At 48.3% G+C, this 23,545-nt stretch overlaps 1 protein-coding gene across 1 annotated transcript in view; it reads right to left on the bottom strand.

The window, feature by feature from the left end:
* LOC147732882 (protein mono-ADP-ribosyltransferase PARP14-like) overlaps positions 1-23,545 on the bottom strand; it is a 1,251,483-nt gene that overhangs the window by 36,401 nt on the left and 1,191,537 nt on the right. The window contains exon 17 of the mRNA XM_086957427.1: positions 1,138-1,312. Within this exon, the coding sequence (XP_086813553.1) occupies positions 1,138-1,312 (175 nt within the window). The remainder of the gene's footprint in view (positions 1-1,137; positions 1,313-23,545) is intronic.

Here is a 23,545-nt window from a genome sequence, read left to right as displayed (position 1 = left end):
TACGAGACCTGTGACGGACTGCTCCCTCAAGGACTTGGGGTGCATGGGATAATTGATGCAGGTCTTGGTGTTGTGGTTGCGCTCAAGACACCAGAGACAGACTAGGTGTGGGTACGTCTCGGACATTTGGCGAAGAGAGACACTGCAGGGTTTGACCCATTCCTACTTGCTGACATCCCTGCCACATCAAGAGACCAGCCTAAAAAATGTAGACAAATAAGTCGAAAAAAACCTGTAAAAAAATGAGCAGTGGGAGATCGCTCTGGATTTGCACTGACTGGCACAGAAAGAAAATAACTCACGTCAGCACAATGGAGAGGTGCCCATATAGGCACTGCACACATCACGTCTAGTGCCAACAACGCCATGTGGAGCCGAAAGATGCCACCTACCAGCGCAGTGGTCCTGCTCATGAAAACTTTCTGACGCTTGGTGATAATTCTAAAGTAAGGAACCTGTGGCTAGAAGTCTCTATCAGATTAAATGTTATACATACACTGGGTACACGCCCACAATGTGTTGCTGAATATATAGCGCAACTGGTGATGGTTCATCAAGAACAAAGATCTTCCTTCTGCCATTGCACTCCAATGTGGCATTATCTGAGGTCTGCGCAAAGGCATCGTTACATCAATGTGGCTGAGCAAAGGGCAAATTGACGACCTATCCGTCAATTGACCAACCTGTCTGAGAGTTTATCACCATTTTTGTTTGGGGAGGGACAGTTATTGTTGCTACAGTCTATTTATGCGCAAACGTGCATTTCTAGAGGGTTTCAGGAGACAAAAACCTAGTACACAACTCGGCCGCCGCCATTGAATAAGTTAGCCGCTGCAGTATTACCCGGAACCTTCTAAACAACAAGCATAGGCCGCGCAGCCGTAAAAGTAGAGCGGCCGCGAAAGTGAAAGTGAGCGCGATCGTATGGCGGCTGCGAGCGTGCATGTAAGCTTGAGGCCACCAAAAGCCTGCAGTGGCACTTTCAAAAGCCGCTTACTAAATGTCTCGCAGCGCAGCGTATGCGCTGGCTCAGCGAGACCTAAAAAGCATGATACCAAATTTATTTTGCAGTTCCTCTGCTGAACAAAATCTGACCAAACAGGCTTCATTTCTACAACAAAGAAGCAAATACTGTACCGTTCTTTCCTGCATAACTTCGATTGAATCCGTGTGTATGAATTTTGTTCAGGTCGGCTTGAGCTGTTCCATGAAAAAGTCGTTTCTCGTTATTTTGGCTGCCATTCCTTTCATCAATGCTCATTTTCTTGATCATGTAATTTTTCCAAAGGTAAACATTCTGGACTCTCTCAATCTACAAAAAAGATTTACTTAGTTTTTTTCCCAGGACATGAACATGAACTGAAGCAATGAATTGAATCAGTGAAATAAATGCGAAAACATTACTTTATTTCACACATTGCTGAAAATCTAATATAGGCCTTTTACCTTCAGAATCCTACTCTGTGAATGTTATACCTTCCCATTGCTCTGAAGAGCCCAATGACTTGACACTTCTAGGAAACTGTATGATGCTGTTAATGCAAAAAAAGCCTTAGGTGTGAGCGCATCCATGTCAATAACCATTATCAATAATTTCTGAAGTACAGCATCACGTCACTTTTCAAATACGGTTATGATAACATGTAGAAACATATTGCATGACTTTTTTTATCAATTGCTCAAAATCTATTCACCAGTGTGCTAACATTCCCAGATGCATTGTTTTGGCACAGTAGCCAGGCAACAAAATTCAATTCCATTTAATTCTTACCGTACCAAGTTACAGATCTTTCATTTGATTCCATCCTTTGCTCCTGGTAACAGATCCTAAAATTACAATCTTTATCATCCTACCTCATCCACTTGAAAACTTATATCTTGCACATCATTTTCTGTATGTCATAATTTCAACAGGAATATTTAACTTATGCGTGCTGAGCCAGGGCCAGCAGAACAGGAATAGCAGTTGGCAGGACTTTTTTTTTTTTGGTTATGGTCTTTGAAACAGAAACTGAAGCTTTTTGTTGGCTTGCAAATTACATATAAAATGTAATCCTAGTGTCGGATATGTTAAACATAAACACCGACGCCTACCGCTGGCCCCAAGCTTGGCACCTGCACATGGAGCAACCGAGAAAGTAGGACAATCACAGATATGTTTGATGCAGAACATTTTGAGGTGTACGGATGAGGGGCTTAATGTTAGAGGATACTCAGGGGAGAACTGGAGAAAAGAGAATAAGGCAAACAATTTTGGAGAGGTATAGAGGCAGCAAGATGGTGGTACTTGAGTGAGGTTCCGCTGGCCAAAGGAAGGATCTTGTTAAGATCGGTGGATGGATGCACATTGGGTAAAAAGAAAGGAACACAAGATGATAGAATAATACCCTAATAAGTGTACCGTCAGATGAGGGGGCCTGGCAGCTGTAGAAACGAAACAGAATCAGGCACTGCGGTCCAGCTGAGAGCCGCTGTGTTGGAGGTATAGGTGAGTTGTGGCTTTGCTTTGATCTGATAGTGAGAAACCAACTGGAACCGCAGCGGGAGGACGAACCCCATGCCCTGGTGTGAGTAGCCCCCACTTAACATAAGGAGGTGAGGCCAATGTAGAATTCGACCAGTCCTCTGAAATTGGCTGAAGCCCAGAGGTGCAGCATGTGGTTCGCTGGACCATAAGCATGGGGAGGATGACGCAGGGGGCGCAACTGACCTTACTGACCTTTAATTAAAGAACAAGTGAATCAATGCCAAAGCCGTGCAGGTGTACCCTACTACTCCCAAATAAAGAGCATCATAGGCAGCAATTGGGCAGCCCACATTCACAAGCAAAGCGCTTGACAGTTGCAATGTAATCATTTTGGATGGTGGGGCAGGTGAAGAGTGCCCTGAATAGTTACTTCTCATAGTCAGCAGCTACATAAGAAGCATACAACACCTGGAGGAAGGAGCGTGAACATAGTGGTACAATTCAGAAATACATGTAAGAAATAACCTACGCACCAATTTATGACAGAACACACAGTCGGTGTAGAGAATCAGTGCCATCTCCCTCAATGCAAGCATAGCAGTGTGGTGCAGTCTGGTTTGTTCCTAGGGCGTGGCAGTACCAGTTGCGCTGCACAAAACTGCCACAGTGGAGTTTGTGACACTAGGTGCCCTGTTGAGACAGAGGTTATTGGCAGACTCTACTAACACGCTGTGATACATGATAAATCCACTATGTGGGATGACAATCACAGAGCAAAGATGGAACATCAGCTAGAAATGCCAGGCCAGGGTTAAACAGCATATGGTTTCAAAATCATAATGCATATATAGCAAGGGACTTTTGCATCCCCTCTCCATCCTAAAGCTGACAAAATGGGTATACACTATAAAAAGAAAGCAAGGATAATGTTCGAGATGAGACGTATGGGTGGGAAAGCCACATCCAAACAGCCAATTAAGAACACAACAGCCAAAACACAATCAGTGTGGATAAGGACCTAGATCTTTACCTCCTATTGCTTGAAATTAAACAGTACCTGGAAAAAACAGTCTCCACGATTGACAACCTTACAAATTGCCTGGACCCCATGAAACAGCGGGTAGATAACCATAATGACCGTCTCGGGCAGTCGGGAAAACACATGTTTGACACAGAGAACACAAGTTGGAGAAAGTTTTGTAAGTAATCATAGCCAAGAATGAAGAGCCCGAAGCAAGATCACGCATTAATTATCGGTTTATCACGGGAAACCCTGAATCATTGAACATGGGGAGAATGGAAGAGTATGTATTCAATTCAGCTTTCCTGATGTTATTCCAGCATATTATGTTTGCGCAGGGTCTGGCTAGTGATTGCTTGACCAGTCCGAATTCTAGCCTTATCTGAGCCGGGGAGGTGTAATTTGGCAAGGAGAATATAATTCTATAAGCTTGGGAGACAGCTTTATCCAGCGTGATTGCATCCTGCCCTCTTAAAGCCTCACTTCATATGAGATTGTTGGAAGGAGTTTTGCTCTTACAACTTACCAGTAGTGGGGTAAATACAGGTCCAGCTACCTTTTTTCAAGTTTTTAAAAGCTGCAGCTAAAACCAAGCCTTTCTTTTTGATTGCCTCCTTCCGCGCAAGAAAGTTCCCTTTATTATCAATAATAACTCGGAGGTATTTGTATTCAACTGCATTTTTCAACTGCTCTTTACCAATGAACCAAGCCTGCGTTTGTGTTTTCTTGACGTTGTGACACATGAGTGCGGCTCACCGGTACTATGTCATCGGCATTTAGGAAGCATGATATCAGTTTTGCCCCTAATTTCGGGGCATTAGGGTTACATGATTATAACGCTTCCGTCAGGTCTGCCAAGAAAAGGTTAAATAGGGTTGGTGCCAGAACACAGCCTTTAGTAGTTTGAATTTTCCGAGAAAGATGTGTGCCTGCTCTTATACTAATTTGAACCCGTGTCACTATGTAGCATTATCAACATGTGTAAGAGATTCTGTGGTATACCCTAACCTGCTAACTTCCGCCACAATTTATCTCGGTCTACACAGTCGAAGGCTGATTTAAAATCAATATTTCAGAAAAATAATGGAGATTTGGATGCGCGAGTGGCATCCATAAGTAAAGAACTTGCCAAGATGTTCGTGATCGTGCCGATGGATTTTATTAACCCAGTCTGGTTGTATGGAATTATGTTAAAGACCATGATGTCAACTCTTCCAGAACAGTTCGGGCTAAGTATTTGGCATCAACATCCATTAATGTTATAAGCTGATAGTTTGCCGGAAGGGATCTAACCCCTCCTTTAAATATGGGAGATATGATCGACCCTTTCCAGGACGCAGGAATAATTTATGTGCTCCTTAATTTAGTGAATACTGGTGCCAGAGTTTCAGCCCAAAAGTCTGGCTTGTATTTGAAGACCGCAGGAGGTACACAATTTGGGCCCAGGGCTCCCTCTTTCCGTCCTTTCATTATCTGTTTTTTGATACTTTCTTTTTTTGACTCCAACAAGCCCTTATACCGCCTGTTTGATGGAATTACCTGAAGATTCAGCTGTGAATATTCTTCTGATGGATCATTAAAGTAGGTTGTTAAGTAGTTGACCCACGAAGCCTCTGTGATATGTGAATTTACTCCTCTATTTTTTGTTTGAATATCTTTTATTGGTTTTTACTGTACTTGTACAATACATATCATAACATCAATCAGAGAAATTCAACTTGACTTCCTGTACTCATGTCAATTTGCGTAGGTAAAAGCAGTAAGTCATCACAGGACATCAGTCAGGTATCACATTACATCAAGCTAGTACATCCTCAAGGGCGCTTCCTGTGTTAAAAGAAATCACATACCTCAAAAGCAATGTTTATAGTGTACCTTAAGGAAGGCGGTGTGAGGGCCGGGGAAATACAACAAGGCCGAGTCGTAATTCAACCGGTTAAAGAGGGTTCATGTGGTAAAAGTGACTTTAGAGAGGGTGCAGCTATATGGTCTTAAGAACTGTATTTCTCGGGTGTCGCGAGCGCTTGACATAAGGGGTTGATTTTCTAGCCATGCACCTCTTGTTGCTCTTAATGGAAAAGACGGATACAGGGTGTGTCATCCCCGACAGTGTCATTGATGGCTGCTGATATGTGTCATGTAAGGTTCGGAGAACATGTTATTCAAAACATCATATCAACTAGAACAATTGTGAAAGAAACGCAAATATGCTAAGATAGAAGATCAAAAGTAAAGAAAAAGAAAAAACCCAACAGGTGTGCAGGGAGTCTGTCGATTTAACGCTATGATTGTGTGTCTTCGGGCTCGGGGGAAGGTTAGTGTGGGAGCCGGTGGTCTGGGAAGTCCACCGCGGGTGGAAATCCTCGGGAAAGAAAAGGGTAAAGTTCTATGTTGTAATCACGCCAGGGTCGTGGCCTCGAGGGAGCAGGGTCCTCGCCTAGTGGGGAGCAGTATTGTCTCCTAGTGTATCTGAGTAGTGCCACTTATAAGTGTCAGGTGCCAAGCATTCACGTAGACGCATAGCCCCCGTCCCACCTGTCGTCCTGGTGGGGCCTGAGGAGAACCTTCCTAATCAATTCCTCTATTGTGACATGCCCGGTGGAAAGACTTGAGGGCATCATCCCAGCTTTGCGCGATGGGGTATTTACGCAGCCCCGCAGTTTCCTCCCTATGAAGAGTTACGCTCTCCGCCCTCGCCCAATTATCAAAAGAGCTGTACCAGTGTGTTGCCGGGGGGGAGGGGGGGGTCCGCTGCGCTTCCAATGTTTTGTGAAGAGCCTCTTCGCCGTGATAAGCCCAAGGTCCCAGAATCTGGAAGGGACTCTATCAAGTTTCATTCTCTTGTATAGGCCTAGTATGCATATCTCCCATGTGTGTCGCAGTTCCTCGCACACACTCTCTGTCAGCATGTCCGTCACGGTGTGCCAGTATGTCTGTAGTGTGGGGCAGGACCACAACATATGAAGTAGATCCGCGCCCACAAGGGAGCACCTCGGGCACGCCGACGTTGTGACCTCAAAATACCTATTGACCGTATCAGGTGGCAAGTATGCGCGATGTATTATATAGAGTTGGATAAGCTTGAAGCGGGAGTTTCGTGGTATGATGGTGGCACCGGCCAGCACTGCTGCCCATTCCCTGTCCGTCCATGCCCTTCCCCTATCTTCTGCCCATTTATCTCGCAGGGTTTGGGAGGAGCATTGCGTGTGGGTCAGGAGAGCTTGTACCAGCCAATGAACCATGTGGGAGCTATGTCCCATGACGTGCAAATACTGTACTAATGAGTGTGTCGGCAGTTCTTCCGAGAGGTCTCCCCACCGCCGCGAAAATATATGCAAAAGTGCTGCATGCAGGAGAAACTGCCCGGCTGGAAGGCCCGTGTCCGCCGCTAGTGTTTCGAACGGAACAAAGACGCCTTCAGTATATAGGTCACCCACTGTGTCTACTCCGGCCTGCGTCCATCGGGTTCGTGCTGCTTCCGTCACTATTCCTCCATCCCTGGGTGTGCCCAACAGTGGAAGCAACGGGGCGTACGGTGTGACAGCACAGGTGAGTTTCAGACTCCTGACATAGCACTTGCGAGCCACTGCCAGATGCAGTTGTGTGGGGCAGGGAGTCTTGGGCAGGGGATGAAACAGGTTGTTAATTTGCGTTTGGGTCCAGGTCGTGGCGTCCGTGGCGGTATCGCACAAATTCTTCCCGCTTAGCCATCCGGCTACCCATTGCAGCTGTGCCGCCAGGTAGTACAGTTCCAGATTGGAGACTGCTAGGCCTCCAGCATCGGGGGGCGCATAGAGCTTCTTCAGCGCCACACGCGGTCTCCCCGTGTTCCATTTAAGGCCTCTAATTGAGGTTTCTAGCTCTCGGAATATGTGAGTCGGGACATACACTGGGATGTTAGCATAATAGTATAACAGTCTGGGTAAAACAATCATTTTTGTCAGTGTGACGCGAGCAGGCACATTCAAAGGGAGGGTTTTCCAGAAAGTCATCTGTGCTTGCAAGGAGGATATAGCACATACTAGATTGCCCTCCAACACATCAGGTAGAGTTCTGTAAAAATAAATCCCAAGATATCGAAACGTGGTGGGGTACCAAGTGAGTCTCTCATTATTAATGCGGATCTCACATTCCTGTGTGTCCGCACAGAAGGAGTACACTCCAGATTTGGCCCAGTTGACCTTCAGTCCCGACATGGTTTCAAAGGCGCAAAAAGTATCAGTCAGGGTCAACGGAAAGCGGGTTAGGTCTCTGATATGTAAAAGTAAGTCGTCTGCATACAGCGACACTGTGTGCAGCCCATCCGCTAGGGGGATCCCCCACTCCATGCCTTGGTCCCACAGGAGTGCCGCCATGGGTTCCATCAACAATGAAAAAAGTAGCGGGAACAGAGGGCATCCCTGCCTGGTACCCCTCCTAACACGAATGGTGTCTGACAGCAGCGTACCGGAGCGCACTGAACTGCGGGCTTCTGATATAGCAATCCCACCATCTGGATGTAATCATCTCCGAGGTCATATTTCCTTAACACTGCCACCAGGTAGGGCCACTCCACAGAGTCGAAAGCCTTTTCGAGGTCAAGTACCAGGCACCCAGATCTGGGCCATTGTTGCGTGGCGTATCTTTGCACCTTGAACAAGCGCCGTATATTGTGGGAGGTGCTCGGTGTGGGCACAAAACCATTTTGGTCGCTATGTACAAGGGCGGGAACCAAGGGGGCCAGTTGCTGAGCCGTGAATTTACTCCTCTATTATCTGCGTTGAGGAGTTGGTTTACTGTGGTCCAGAATCTAGTGCCGTTTTTACATTTTATATCGGAGTGCAATTTGGCCCATAGATCGTTGCCTTTCTCTCTTTGGATTCTCCATTTTAGCTTTTCGATTACTTTTTGTTTGACTTCAGTGCTGCAAAGGCTGTTAAGTCTCCTGGCTTTCTCCTTAGCGTCCCAAGTGCTTTGTTAATTTGAGATTTATGTTCCCAAAATCTGATATCATATTTTACATTGGAGACTCCTTTATATATTTTGTTCTCACCTTTGGATTTTACAGGTTTAGAATGCTTTTCATGAAGCATACCAGTGAGTTTACTGCAGTACTTTTGTTGCTTGAGATTTCCTGGAACATATCCATTACAGTTTCATGCAATGGGGCAAGCCCGACCGTGGTGCTCTTAATATGTCTACAATATATTAGATATGTTTTGTCTGTTATGTCCCGTATATGAATTGAGCAGGTAATATATGGGGAAAACGTAACTTCTTGTGGGAGATGGTCACTACCGAGTCATTACTTAATTTGGAATGAGCAATGTGTTAAAATATAGTCAGGGATTCAAATGTATAGTACAAACTAGTATTATTAGAATGAAATGTAGCATTAGGAGGGTTGTCTGTTTGAAACCTACTGTTTAGTGCCCTAAGAGATAGATGTTCAAATTCATCCAGAAGTTGGTGACCCGTTTAGGTCCATTTCCGTAGTGTGTTGCTGCCCTGGTCCGGTATTACCCAAAGTGCAGATTGGGAAATTAATGGATCACTCGCCGAAGAGCCCACTAAGTATAGATTGAAATCCCCTGATATAAAGTGGGTCGTACTCTCAGTCTCTAACAATCTCGATAGTTTGTGCTCTAACTTTTTAAAACTGTTAAGTTTGTTTTTAGGGTGAATATAAGCATTGATCAAAAACACTTCTGTCACTACATCTTTGATGTTTATAGTACATTTGGTCGCATTCATTCCAGTGGCCTTAATGTCTGGAATTGTTCCTGAGACTCCACTAGCTATGGTGATAAATGTAGCCAGCCCACCTGAGGGATGCCCATGTTTTTCGTATTTTACAGCTGGTGTGAAGAAACCTATATATCCTTGTATAAAGACAGGTTTCACTAACCACATTTCCTGGAGGAAAATGATATTGAAGGACGCTAGATAAGTATGCAATTCTGGATCAGCTCATTTGGAGTTTAGGCAATTTGTTTTCTAGGAGCACATACGCAGCGGTCTTTTTTTGGTTCATTCGAGCTGGATTTTGTCATGGTGAAATAGGAGTGAGTATTACTGTCCCAAATATTTCTCTAATGCCTTTCTTGCGGCTTTTCCGGGGCAGCCCGTTCGAAGACTTCGTGGAATTTATTTGAAAAACACAGTGTCTGTGGAGCCCTTGACTCCCTTTAGTACTGAGGTGGTTTCTTGATTACGCATATCTGTTAACCCTTTTTGTCCTTGTGGTAGCAGAGGCGGAGGGTATCCTAACTTTTGTCCATGGATAACCTTTATTCCCCATTTTTTTAGTGCTGGACCTTCCGCAAGGATTCTTTTTGCAATTTCACTTGAAGACCATGTGGCCTTAGTTACTTCTCCCCCAGGTGATGCATCGGAGTTCTCAAATTGTATTACGGCCAGGTCTTTAGTTGTAATATTGCTTAGATTTGGAATAGCTGCCAACAGTCTTAGAATATTTCCCCTGTTAAGGACATCGTGTCTGCCTCTAGATACGTATTCCGGGATCAGTATTAGAATTGAGGTGTTGATCGAATCGATTTTTGCTTCAGTCCGAAAAGCTTTCTAAGTTGGAACTTGTTTTGACGTGGTCTAGTACCTTGGGAATATTTTCTCAAGCTAGGTACTGTAACGTTCGTAGAGTATCCGACGTATATCATGGGTTGAACACTGATGGAAGATGTCGAAACTGGGTCCACAATCGGATTTGTAGTTGATGATTTTTCAGTCTGCGTAGAGACGTTGTTTCTGATTTTTACGGCAAGTAACTCATCCATAAGCTAGTTTTACCCCTTAAGACTCCGGCTGTTGGGAATAGCATTTTTTGGTCGACTGATACCTCAATTTGAGTTTTTATTAACTTTGAGGCGGTTGTTTGCTGTACTGGTAAAGTATCATGGGGTTCCTTATGAATACTAGCTACCGTTAGAATCTGAGTGGTCACAGTAGGTTGTTTACCTGGCCTTACATAAATCGGGTCTAAATGGCACGATGCGCCAGTGCGGATTGGTGACTTGTGTGGGTCCTGCATATAGACTGCGATTATCGCGCCCCATTCCTGGGTTTTTAAATACGAGAGTGGCTCGCTATCTTTTTCTTCTGGGATCTCTGAAGACGCCCCCATCTTCTCAAGAAACCTAAAAACCTGGCTCTTCGACAGACCCCCCCCATTGATGGACTGGAGCCTTTGTAAGCAAATTTGATGGTGAAGCTAATGTAGTAGGATACTGGAAATTACGGCCAATAGATTCGGGAGACGATTCATGCTTGATTGGAGTAGTGGAAAGCAGTGGTGTTTGTAGGCCAACATTTTGTGTAGATTTTAGGTTGATTTGAGCAAGTTGCGTGCCTAGAGTCCGAAAGATTTCCCTTTGATCCCTTCCTTCAGGTTGGGTCCACTTGGTTTGAAAGATCAATTAATGGTCCTTTGTAAGGCTGGGGGTTTGATTTGCCTTGATATTTTGTGACTTTGGCTTCCTTCCCCTTCTTCGGAGTGCACGTAGATTTTATTTCAGTGGCTGACTTCCTCTTTTTTACCAATGGTGCTAATTCGCCCCTGATTGCATGTTTTAAATTGCAAAATTTGCAGACTTAAGACTTGGCGCCAAATCTTTCGCCCCGCCAATCCCCAGCCGGTTCTGGCTGGATCAACAGGTGAGTGGGGCCTTCCAGGTAAGCTTGCAGGCCGCACCCGGAAACCTAGCTGGACTGCTTCTGCAAGCTGCCAGTGCCACACTCCCCGCAACTGCCTGTAATTGACAGTTGCAAACACCCAGGCAGCTGACAGGGTCGACGGACTCCTCAGGTGCACTTTTAGATTACGTAGAACAAGCAGGCAAGCAAGCTGTAGAGGCAATAGAGAGGCGATCTGCAGGCTGCACCTAAACTAGTTTCAAGCCGCCTCCTTTTTTTTTACATTGATCACAGATCTCCCAAGGCGCCCTGCCGGGAGCAACGTTTCCCTGCCATTTTAAAGTGTGTGATTGGACTTTTGCACATCTCTTGCTACTGCTTTTTAACTTTCTTACCTGCACGCCCTCCGGAGCGCCTGCTCGCTGATCGCTCCCCTCCACTGCCGACCTGGTTGTTGGAGCGGGGACGGGCGAGGTCTTGCCGCCATCTTGGGATGCTCTGGGGTTGACGCTGCAGTCTTTTGGCCACTCCCTCCTTGGCAAAGTATTTCTGGTGCATTACAGCTACCGCGCCTGTTTGACATTGATAGCAGATCTCCCGAGGCGCCCTGCCGGGAGCAACGTTTCCCTGCCATTTTAAAGTGTGTGATTGGACTTTTGCACATCTCTTGCTGCTGCTTTTTAACTTTCTTACCTGCACGCCCTCCGGAGCGCCTGCTCGCTGATCGCTCCCCTCCACTGCCGACCTGGTTGTTGGAGCGGGGACGGGCGAGGTCTTGCGGCCATCTTGGGGTGCTCTGGGGTTGACGCTGCAGTCTTTTGGCCACTCCCCCTTGCCACGCCCCTTTTTTGGCCCCCACATAATGACGCTACTTCCCCGGCCGCATAGCGGACGCGCGCAGCGGGTCGGAACGAAGGCGCGCCGAAGTTGCGCCTAAGTTAAGCCCGTCTGCGCCCGTCCGCGACCGGCCGGGACCAGGGGCCACCGATTCTGCCTCATTATTAGTTTATTCCTCTGCTCAATTGTTCTCACTCTATGGCAATTGGCCTCTTACTACTTCCTTGCTACAGCATATTGATGCATTAGGCCTCTCTGCCCCGTCTCTTACTTTGCTTACCCCTACTCTGCCCCTCTCCCCGTTAGCTGCTTCTTTGATTCCTCCTTCCCCCCCTGCCCCCCCCCTCCTCCTAGTTTGGCCGCTGCCTATCTTCTTAACACCCGCTCTGCAGGCAGGCACCAGTTGGAACTTTTTAATCTTCTGGATACTGAATCCCCTGACTTTTTGTTTCTTACAGAAACTTGGTTTTCTGTGGATTCCCTGCCTGACGTCCTATCTACTCTCCCCAACTCTTACTATGCCCTCCGGGCAGATCGCCCTGATGGAAAAGCCGGCGGAGGCGTGGCTATGATCATCCGGTCTAACCTCCGCTTCCAGCTCCTCCCACACACCCCCATTCCTAGCGTAGATTTCTTAGTTGCCCGTTCGGTTAACCTTTTGGTCCCTCTTACCATAGTCCTCATGTATCGCCCCCCTCAAAATATGCCCTCTTTTGTGTCCACCTTGCAGGAACTTTTGGCCACGCTTGTGGTCAATAATTCATCGGTTCTTCTCCTGGGCGATTTTAATTACTGGCCTGGGGACCCCAGGGAAGACCAGACTTCCAAAGATTTTTCGGTCACTCTCCACTGTCTGAATTTTTCTCCTCACATTCATGCACCTACCGATTTCCATGGCCATATTCTTGATCAAATTTGGTCGGCCAGTCGGGCCATTCCTTTTCCTACCATTCTTCCTTGCACCTGGTCGGATTATTCGTTGATCTCCTTTTCCATAGACCTTGGTGCAACAGATAAACCCCTCCCTCCCAAGAACATTACTGCCTGAAATTGGAATCGGGTTGATCTCAACTCCCTCTGTGCTTCCCTTGCCTCTCCCCCCCCCCTGACCTATCTGAGCTTTCTCTGGACCTCCAAGCGGACGCCGTAAACTTCTGGCTGTCCTCCTCTTGTGGCTTGGTCGCCCCTCTTAGGAAAGTTAAAACCTGCCGTCCCCATGAAGCTCATAAATGGTTCACCGGTGAGCTCAAAACCCTTAAATTGGACCTTAGACGGTCAGAACGCCATTGGAGGCGCAATTACTGCCCCGTTTTGCGGGCTAAATACAAATCTCTCCTCAACAACTATAAGAGAGCTGTTCTCTCAGCTAAAACTAAATTCTTTTCTGACAAGATTACACTGTCGGCCAATAAGTCCAAAGAGATTTTTTCTATAGTTCACAGCCTGGCTGCTTCTGATAGAGTCAATCCCAACCTTATTCCTTCCCAAGCCCTTTGTTTTTCCCTTAATGATTTTTTTATAGAGAAGATCGCTAAGATCAAACGTAACCCCTCTGGTATCCTCACCTCCCCTCCCTTTCCTTCCTCCCCCGCCTCCCTTCCCTCTTGATCACTTTCCTCCTATTTCTAAGGAATCTTTTTTTGCCCTGCTCAGGAAAGTCAAGTCTGGTTCTCCGGTTGATTGTGGACCGGCTCGCATCCTGAGAGAGCTATTCCTTAGTTGCCCTGATCCTCCCCTTTCCCTCCTCAATGCCTCTATATCCCGAGGTTTAGTCCCATTGTCCTTTAAATCGGCCATAGTCATTCCCATTTAAAAAAAACATGGCTCAGACCCCTCCCTTCCCTCTAATTTTAGGCCTATCTCTCTCCTCCCTTATTTAGGGAAGATTTTGGAGAGTCATATCACCACCTGCCTTTCTGCTTATATTGAGGACAGTTACCTCCTGGCCTCTCACCAAGCGGGATTCCGCCCGGTCCACTCTACCGAATCAGTGGTCCTCTCTGTCCTGGACGAGCTGAGGCGTAAGGCAGATTCCAACTTGCCCCAAGCCTTGGTGCTCCTTGATCTGTCCGCTGCGCTCGACACGGTCGACCACTCCATCCTCCTCGACCGTGTCGGAGCAGCGGGCGTTCAGGGCACTGCTCTCTCTTGGCCCGCCTCTTTTCTTAAAGGGCGGATGCAGGCGGTTCACCTTTCGGGTTTTTCTGCCCCTACCCGCTTGGTAACTTGCAGGGTCCCCCAAGGCTCTTCCCTGTCTCCCCTTCTTTTCAACCTTTATATTCTCCCTCTTATTCTTTCTCTTCTCGACATGGAGGTCTCCGTGTATAATTATGCGGATGACCTCCAGCTCGTATTTGATCTTTCTTCTTCCTCTGATTCCCTTATGAAATTCCACTCTACCCTTGTTTTTATTTCTGATTGGATGAACCATAACCACCTCAAGCTTAATCCGGAGAAGACGGAGTTGGTCCTGACAGGTGGTTCCACCAGCCCCTGGTCTACTGCTTTTTTGCCTTCCACCTTTGGTCCTCCCCCGGTCCCTGCTGCTTCAGTTAGGACCCTGGGCATTAAAGTCAGTCAGGACCTCTCCATGCACTCCCAGGTTAGCTCAGTCGTTTCATCTTGTTTCTTATCACTCCGCATTATTCGTAAAATTTCCCGTTTCCCCCCCCCTGATGCTCTTAAGCTTATTGTTTTGGCTTTGATTCTTTCCCGCCTTGACTACGGGAACAGTCTCTATGTGGGGATTCCGGCCTATGAGCTGTGCCGCCTTCAGGCTATTCAGAATCAAGCTGCCCGTCTTATTCACCATCTTCCCAGGTTTCACCACATCACTCCACTATTGAAGTCCCTTCACTGGCTCCCCATTCATCAGAGAACTCTTTTCAAGATGGGCTGTCTGGTCTTTATGGCCTGCGCTCGCACTGCCCCGGTCTTCATAAACTCCTTGATCAACCCTTACACCCCCAGTCACACCCTTCGTTCCTCCAATCAGGTTCTTCTCAATGTCCCCCGCTTTTGGAACAGTCTCCCTTTGACCATCAGGTCTATCCCTTTATATTTTCAATTCCGTAAAGCGCTTAAGACCTTTCTGTTCACCCAAGCGTATCCTTGTTAACCTTCCCTAGGCCTTTTTCGGTGTTTCTTTGTTAAAACTCTAGCGCCAGGAAGCCGCTTGGTCGCAGTGCGCTTTATTAAGTACTTTCAACTTTCCGCATCCCACCTAGTGCCACTCTTTGCGGCCGCCGAGTAGCGCCTGCCGCACTCACAAGATTAGATGATAGCTGAATATAGCTACTTCTTCTCTGCAAGGCAAAGATGAGTGGGTGGCTTTGGTAGACTGAGCTAGGGCTAGAGACTGGGGCAATAGCTATTGCTATGGCTTAAGCTGTGACTAAATATTAGCTGGCTGAGTCTGAGGAGGTGACGTTGACTCCCCTCTGGCTTAAGCTTGGGCTAAAAACTGTCTAGCTGAAACGGAGGCTGGGGAGGGTGCCGTGACCCCTTCTGGCTTCGCCCCCCTTTATAATCTTACCCCTCACCTCCTTATTTCTTCTTTAGCACCCCCTGCTCCAAGTGAGTCCAGGTGATAGTGGCCGGCGCTAACTGCCTCCTAGTTCCTGAGCCCCCCGTATCCTTGTGCCCTGAGACTCCTGTCTCAGGCAGGAAGAGGGAACGACGAAGGATAAACTGACTGAGGGAGTCTCCCCCTCCAGGCTAGGAGGCTGGTGAGGGGCCCGGGCACAAATGGCTCAGCGGGAGGGAGAACAGACCCGCAAACTGCTGGGAGCTGCTGGGCAGCAGAAGCCACCATCCACAGACGCGGTGAACGCGAACTCGATGAACGTAGGAGGCACGGGCGCAGTGGTGGCGCCTTTAAAGCAGGTAGGAATAGACTTCAATCTGGCAATCCGATCCGGTATGTGGGTTGCCTACCTAAGCTGAGGTAATGCGGAAATGAACAAGTGCAGCAAGAGGAAGATTGAGCATCCACGACAACAGTAAGAATACTCCTTTAAGCACCTAGGAATTTGGGTAAACAGGAAACCATGGGGGTAGTACTTGCAAAAATGGAACAAAAAATAGATAGCTGGATCAAGTTGGCCCTTTCCATTGCGGGTGCCTGGCACTGGCAAAAAAGATACTGCTGCCTAGATTCCTGTATTTGTTTAACAATATTCGTATCCCTTATAACAAATCATTTTTCGTGAAGCTGAGATGAAGCCTGCCCAGCCTAGCATGGCAAGGTAAACAGCCAAGGCTGTACTGTGAATTCCTGGTGATCCACTTTGAAAAGGGAGGGATGACCGTGCCAGAATTCAAATTATACGATATTTTGTGGCCAGGGCCAGTTCAAATACTACTGGCACTTCAAAGCTGTGCCAACCAAATGCTGCAGTAGAACTAGACAATGTTAGACTGCTGCACCTCACCACAATGATCTGCTACCCTACAAGATTCTACATACAAGGTATGCACTGTGGGGTTGTAGCAAACTTAAAAACTATGCTAAATTGGATGCACTGCATACCCAGAATCTGCTGCTTACCTTCAATAGATGCCTTCCACTGACATATAACCACAAGGTATGTAAACAATTACACTCATTGACCATAACTGTGTGGGAGAGCTTTATCCCAGTGACACCCTCATTCAGCAAGCACAGTGCTGGAGCGAGCTGGACACACGGCTTTAGATGTTTTCCTATCTTATAGACTTGGAGAAGCATGCTGGAGGGCGAATGAGCAATTCCCGGCTTCTCTACAGGAGCTTCGCAATTTAGACGGGGAAATAGCGACACCATCTTCTAAGAAGCTTGAGACTTGAATGGACAAAATGATGCAGGAGGAAGCCCCAGTGTGTCCCCCAATGGTCAAAATTAAATGGGCGATGGAGCTAGACTCACCTATAACTGAATAGCAATAGGAATACTGCTGCACACAAACATGAGTACATTACCCTAAATAAAAGGTTACGTTATGTGTATCTCTATAGCGCACTAATCACCCAAGAGGGTATCTAGGAGCTTGGGCAAATGTGTAGGTGTGTGGTCCCCAATGTGCTTATACAAACAGCTAGGTTCTTCAGCTTCTTGCAGAACTCAAGTGAAGAGGAGGCCCTGATGTGTTGAGGGAGGTCATTCCACATCTTAGGTGCGATGTAGGAGAATGAACGACCTCCTGTTTTAGTTTTGCATATGTGGGGAGTGTGTGCGAGTGAGACAAAGCACAGGCTTCTGGTGGGTTGGCAAAAGTGTATGCTGCTGTTCAGGTATTCTAGTCCTGTTGTGTGTAGGGCTTTCTATGTGTGCTTGAGAAGTTTAAGTAGGCTGCGCTTGTGAATGGGGTTAATACACTTCAAATTTAAACATAGGATATACTACATAACAGAATCCCTATACAAACAAGGCCTATTGGGAACTCATGCCTCCTTAGTCTTGTGCAGATCCAAAGACATATGGGCCCTGCAACAGCTATATCAAATAAAACATTACGAGGAGGCAAACAGCCAACTGTGGTAATGGAGAGTACTAGACTAGATAAAATGTGACATGATGGTTTAAGAAAAAGGAGCTTCATATTAAACTGTAACGGCACGCTATAGAAACATGGTTTAGGTAAGGTTTCAATGTTGAAATCGAATAGTTTCTTACCTGTCGGTGTAGTTTTGCAGCTTGAAGATCTTTCTGGATTCACTATGCTGTGCATGTTCCGCGGTCTTGTGGTTGGGTCCGGATTCGTAGTCTTTTCTTTGTTTTTTTTTTTTTTTGTAGCCCATGTGGGCGTCGGCGTCACCCCTCCTTGGGTGCATTTCCGGTGACGTCGGCATGCTTCCTGCGGAAGCTCCCACTCTTGGGCGCCATCTTCGGATTCTTTTTTCCGCGTTTCTTTCGTTTCCGAAGTAATGGCAATGTTCTTTTTAGGTGAGATCTTTACCGCTTTGTACTTAAAGTCTTCCTTACTTTCCCTTTTTTTTTTTGACCACCTCTCCTCTCTCCAGCCTCATCTTTCTGGCGGAGGCGGGTGGGTTCGCTAGTGAATCCAGAAAGATCTTCAAGCTGCAAAACTACACCGACAGGTAAGAAACTATTCGTTTTGCAGCGTGAATCTTTCTGGATTCACTATGCTGTGCATAGATTTTGTAGCGGTTTCTCATTTCCGTGGCGGCTGGGTGGAAGATGAGCTTTGGTTTCAGAATATGTGCTGGAGCACCTTTTGTCCGACTTGTGCTTCCTTGTTCATCTGCACATCCACGCAGTAGTGCTTCATGAATGTGTGCACCGAAGCCCATGTTGCCGCCAGGCATATGTCTTGTATGGGTGTATTAGCCAGGAAGGCTATCGTAGCTCCCTTCTTCCTAGTGGAGTGGGCACGCACCCCTTCTGCTAGCTCTTGTCCTGCCCTTTTGTGGCAGAGTTGAATTGTCTGTGCGATCCATCGTGCAATAGTGTTTTTGGTTACTGCTTTGCCCATGTAACTGTTGGCGAACGACACAAAGAACTGTTTCGTTTTTCTGTGTCCCTTTGTCCTCTCAATGTAATGCATGACCGCCCTTCTGGCGTCTAGGGTGTGCAGAGCTCGCTCAGCGCTAGTGGTTGGTTTTTGGAAAAAACTCGGTTTCTGTATGGACTGGTTCATGTGGAATCTGGAGACCACCTTCGGCATGAAGTGTGGGTCGGTCCTCATCACAACCCTATCATTGTGTATTTGTATGTAGGGTTCCTGTAGCGTTAGCGCTTGCAGCTCGCTTACTCTGCGTAAGGACGTTATAGCAACCAGGAAAGCTGTTTTCATAGTTCATAGTTAGCATCTTTAAGGAGGCCTTGTGAAGTGGTTCAAAGGGCTCCTTCATGAGTTCCGTGAGGACTACGTTCAAGTTCCATGCCGGTGGCGGCACCCGCTTGGGCGGTGCGATCCTCTTCGCTCCTTCCAGGAACCTCTTGACAACTTGTGATGTGAAGAAGCTTCTGCCCATCTCACCCCTTGTGTAGGCTACTATAGCTGCCAAGTGAACTCTCAAGGAGGACGAGCTGAGATTTTTCTCCAGTAAGTGCGTCAGGTATTTTAGCACTGTGGAGTCCTCCACATTTTCTTGTGAAGTCTTTCACGTCTGCACCATATCGTGAATCTTTTCCACTTTGCGACATAGCACCTCCGTGTGCTGGGCCTTCATGCCTCCCGAAGGACCCTGAGGGTGCTCTCTGGCAGTCTCAAGTGTGCGAACTCTATGTCCTCAGGAGCCATGCTACTAGGCTCATGCTCTCTGGCTCTGGGTGCAGCACCTCTCCGTTCTGCATGGAGAGCAGGTCTTTTCTTCTGCCGAATCTGTGGGGTGCACTCTGTGTCATCTCCATGATCTGCGAGTACCATGTCTGCCTCGCCCACTGTGGCGCCACCAGTATCAGGGTCATGCTGCTCGCTCTGCACTTGCTCAGTACTCTGTGCATCAGTGGTATCGGGGGAAAAGTGTAAGCAAATGTCCCGGACCAATCTATCCATAGGGCATTCCCCAGGGACCCCTTTTCGGGTTGTCTGGATGCGAAGTTTTGGCATTTTGCATTCTGGCGTGTTGCAAACAGATCCACCGATGGCGTTCCCCACCTGTTGAACAACCACCTTGTCTCCTGAGCATTGAGCTCCCACTCGTGGGATGCCGATGTCTGTCTGCTCAGCCAGTCCGCCTGAATGTTCTCCTTCCCTGGTAGGTGTATGGCTAGCAGGTCTATCTGGAGAGGGATGGCCCATCTCCATATTTCCTGTGCCAGCGTTGAAAGCGTTGTCGACTGTGTTCCACCCTGCTTGTTGATGTAGAACATCGCCGTGGTGTTGTCCGTCTGCAGCAACACCCTTTGCTTGTACAGTCTTGTCTGGAAGGCTTTCAGTGCAAGGAAGATTGTCTTCAATTCGAGGTAATTGATGTGCTTTGTCGCATCTGTTGGCGTCCAAAGGCCCCTCACTTTGAGTTCCTCCATGTGAGCGCCCCATCCCTTCAGGGATGCGTCTGTGGTGATGGTCACTTTCAGAGTTGGGGGTGTTAGAGGCTTTCCCCTTGTTAAGTTTTCCTTGGTCCATCATGTCATCTCCTTCTGCACTGCGTGCGTCACCACCACAAGATCCTCCCAACTGCCAGACGCCTGTGACCACTGTTCCTGGAGCCATTCTTGCATGGGTCTCATGTGGAGCCGCACATTCGGCACCAGGTGGATGCATGATGCCATCATCCCCATGATCTTGCTCGCAGTCCTCACTGTCCGAGCTTGCCCCTTCCGGTAGAGGCGAGTTTCCTTGACCAGTGCCCTTGCTCTCTTCTCGCTGGGGAACACTTTGCCCTGTAAGGTGTTGATCTCTGCCCCCAGGAAGATCTTCACTTGCTCCGGCTCCATTGACGATTTCTTCCAATGGACGGAGAACCCCAGGTTTATGAGCGTGCTCGTCACTGTATGTGCGTGTTCTTTGCACTTCTGGTACGAGTTTGCTTTCACAAGCCAGTCCTCCAGGTAAGGGTATACGTGTATCCCCTGTCTTCGTAGGTGCGCTGCGACTGCCGCGAGGCACTTTGTGAATACCCTCGGTGCTGATTTCAGTCCGAAGGCCAGCGTTGTGAACTGGTAGTGGCCTTCCCAGATTGTGAACCTGAGCATATGCTTGTGCTTCTCGTTCATCGGTATGTGCAAGTAGGCGTCCTTGAGGTCTATCGTGACCATGAAGTCTCCGATCTGCAACTGCGGTAGCACCTCCTGTAGGGAGGTCATTTTGAATTTCTGTGTTTTTATGAATTTGTTCAGAAACCTCAGGTCTAGGATGGGTCTCATTGTGTCGTCTACCTTTGGTACCAGGAAGTACGTTGAGTATATTCCCTTGTTTCTTTCCTTGAAGGGAACCCGTTCTATGGCCTGTTTTTGTAGAAGTTCTTTTGCTTCTTCCTGAAGCCTCGCCAGCTGTTCTCTTGCTGGTGGCTTTCCCCTTGGTTTTCTGCTTGTTGGTCTCCCCTCCAACTCCAAGCAGTATCCGAATTGGATAATGTTGAGGATCCATTTGTCTGATGTGATTTCTCTCCATTCTTGGAGGTAAAATTTTAATCTTCCTCCCACTGGTGTCATGTGGTCGTAGGTGTTTAGATTGTCCTGACCCCTCTGTACGTGGTGCCCCCTGGGATCTTTTCTGTGGGCGGGCACCCGGAGGTCTTTGAAGTCACTTCGAGGTGGGCTGCTGTCCCCCTCTTCTATTCTGCCCACGTCCATTTCTCCCTCGAAAGGACTGGCCTCTTGGTTGGTACTGCCAGGACTGCTTCTGCTGACCTTGCTGAGCCTGTGAGTCTGCCTGGTGCGTTTGCTGGAAAGCCTGGTGTGATGTACCTGGCTGGTTTCCATCTCTCCCGCAGGGCCTCCGTGACGGGGTGCCCTTTTGTTGCCTCTGAACTGCAATGCCCCCATGGATCTTGCCGTCTCGTTATCTTTTTTGAGTTGGCAGAGCTTCTCGTCAACTGTTGCTCCGAAAAGCGTGTCGCCGTTGAACGGTGTGTTCAGGATACTGTGTTGCACCTCGGGTTTGAACCCTGAGATCCTGAGCCAGGCGTGTCTCCTTTCCGTGACACCCATCATCATGAGCCTGCTGGCGGGGTCTGCTCCGTCCAGGGCCGTCTTAAGGCAAGAATTTGCCGCGTTTTTCCCTTCTTCAACCAGTTTTTCGGCCTTCTGTCTGGCATCCTGGGGTAGGTCCTTCACCAACTGCCCCAGCCCCTCCATGATCTGGTACATGTGCCTGTTTATCAGGGCGTTGGAATTAGCCATGCGCCAGTGGGTCGCGGCATTCCGTTCGATCCTTCTGCCCACCAGATCCATCCTCTTGCTCTCCTTATCCGGCGGCGGGCCCGAGGTAGTGGATACGCTCGCCCTCTTCCTAGCTGTGGCCGTGGTAATGGAGTCTGCCGAGACCTCCCCCCGAATGTAGGCCGGGTCCTTTGAGGAGTGTTTGTACTTTTTCTCTGTTCTGGGAGTTACCGCTTTGCATGTTGCGGGCTCCTTGAATGCTTCCTTCCCCTGAGCCAAGACGCCGTCGAGCATTGGAAGGAACTGGCTCCTTGTTTGTGTTGGGAGCAAAGTCTCTAGCAGGAAGTCTGCTTTCTGCTTTTCCTCGTCGAGCTTTAGCTTGGATGCTGCTGCGGCAGATTGTATAGCCGAGTTGTATGCCCCGATGTCGTCCGGCGGCGAGGGCCTCGAGGGGTATGTGTCGACCGCCTCTTCCGGGCTCTCGGTGTCGACATCTAGGTAATCCTCATCGTGTGGGTCAGAGGTGGCCGACTCGGCGTCCAACCTACTGCCCTCTTCCTCCTCATAGCTGTAAGCATCGTAGGGATTCTCTTCCTCCTCCTGGTCGTCGACCATCTCGGCGCTAGGCCCCTGTCCGCCGACGTGTTCGTCTTCCTCCTCAACCAGTTCTAGCACGGGATGCTTGGTCTTGTGTGGAATCGTGAAGGTACTCATCTCGGCGTCGAAATCTTTTCTCCGCTGCAAGATGCTTGCCATTTCGGCTTCTAGCCGCCGTTTTTTCTTTTCCATCTCGGCCGCGATTTCGGCTTCCGATCGTTCGGCCCCTCTCTTCGTCGCCTGGCTCGGTGGCGAGATTCTCGGTGTCGAGGACTTGAACTGGGTTTCGGGTCCCTGGACGGCGTCGAGGCTTTAGGGTCTTTCTCCCTCGACGTCGATCGGTCCCTTTCGGAGACGATCTTCGATGCCTTCTGCTGTTCAACAGCTCTCGGCGCCGGGGACTCCTTCTCCGAGGATCCACCGGGCCTGTGTGTAGTCGCGGACGGCAGATGTCTCTGCGTCGGCGCCTTCGGGGTCTTGCCCTCGTTCTTTCGAGACTCAGAGTCTCTCGTGTTCTTGTGGAACGACGAGTCTCCTACTTTATCAGATGTCTTCGTGTAATCGGTCTCTACGACCGTGTAGCTGTCGTCTTCGGCGGCAGCGTTGTCCTCTTCCTCCGAGGACATCCCCAGCTCGTACAGCGATGGCGTCGGGGCTTTTCCTTCGAGGGTGGCGTGTGCTACCCTCTGGCTCTTTCTCACACGAAGGGTCTTCGGGGCGAAGGCGGAGCAGGCGTTGCAGTCCTCGCTTCTGTGGTCTACCGGTAGGCAAAGGTTGCAAACCGGATGCTGGTCTTTCTGCGCGTACTTGTGTCGGCAGTTAGGGCAGAACTTGAACGGTGTGTTGTCCATCATCGAGTGTTCAGGCCTCCCTGCCCGCGTGGACGTCGACGATCGTCGAAGTTCTCGAGGTTTTCTCCTTCCTTTCTCTTCGTCAATGGTCGGAGAAGTCTTCTCTAGTCTTCTTCTTCCAATATCTTCTCCAACTTCAAACCTTTTCTAGTACCTTCTCCAAAAATGTCTGGAGCCCAACGGGAACGATCCAGACCCGACCGCGGAAAAAAGAATCTGAAGATGGCGCCCAAGAGTGGGAGCTTCCGCAGGAAGCATGCCGACGTCACCGGAAATGCACCCAAGGAGGGATGATGCCGACGCCCACATGGGCTACAAAAAAAACCAAAAAACAAAGAAAAGACTACGAATCCGGACCCAACCACAAGACCGCG

This window comes from Lissotriton vulgaris, chromosome 2_1 (assembly GCF_964263255.1).
Source record: "Lissotriton vulgaris chromosome 2_1, aLisVul1.2, whole genome shotgun sequence".
Lineage (NCBI taxonomy): Eukaryota > Metazoa > Chordata > Amphibia > Caudata > Salamandridae > Lissotriton > Lissotriton vulgaris.
Note: the sequence above shows the minus strand (reverse complement) of the source record. Positions and strands in the feature narration are given on the sequence as shown.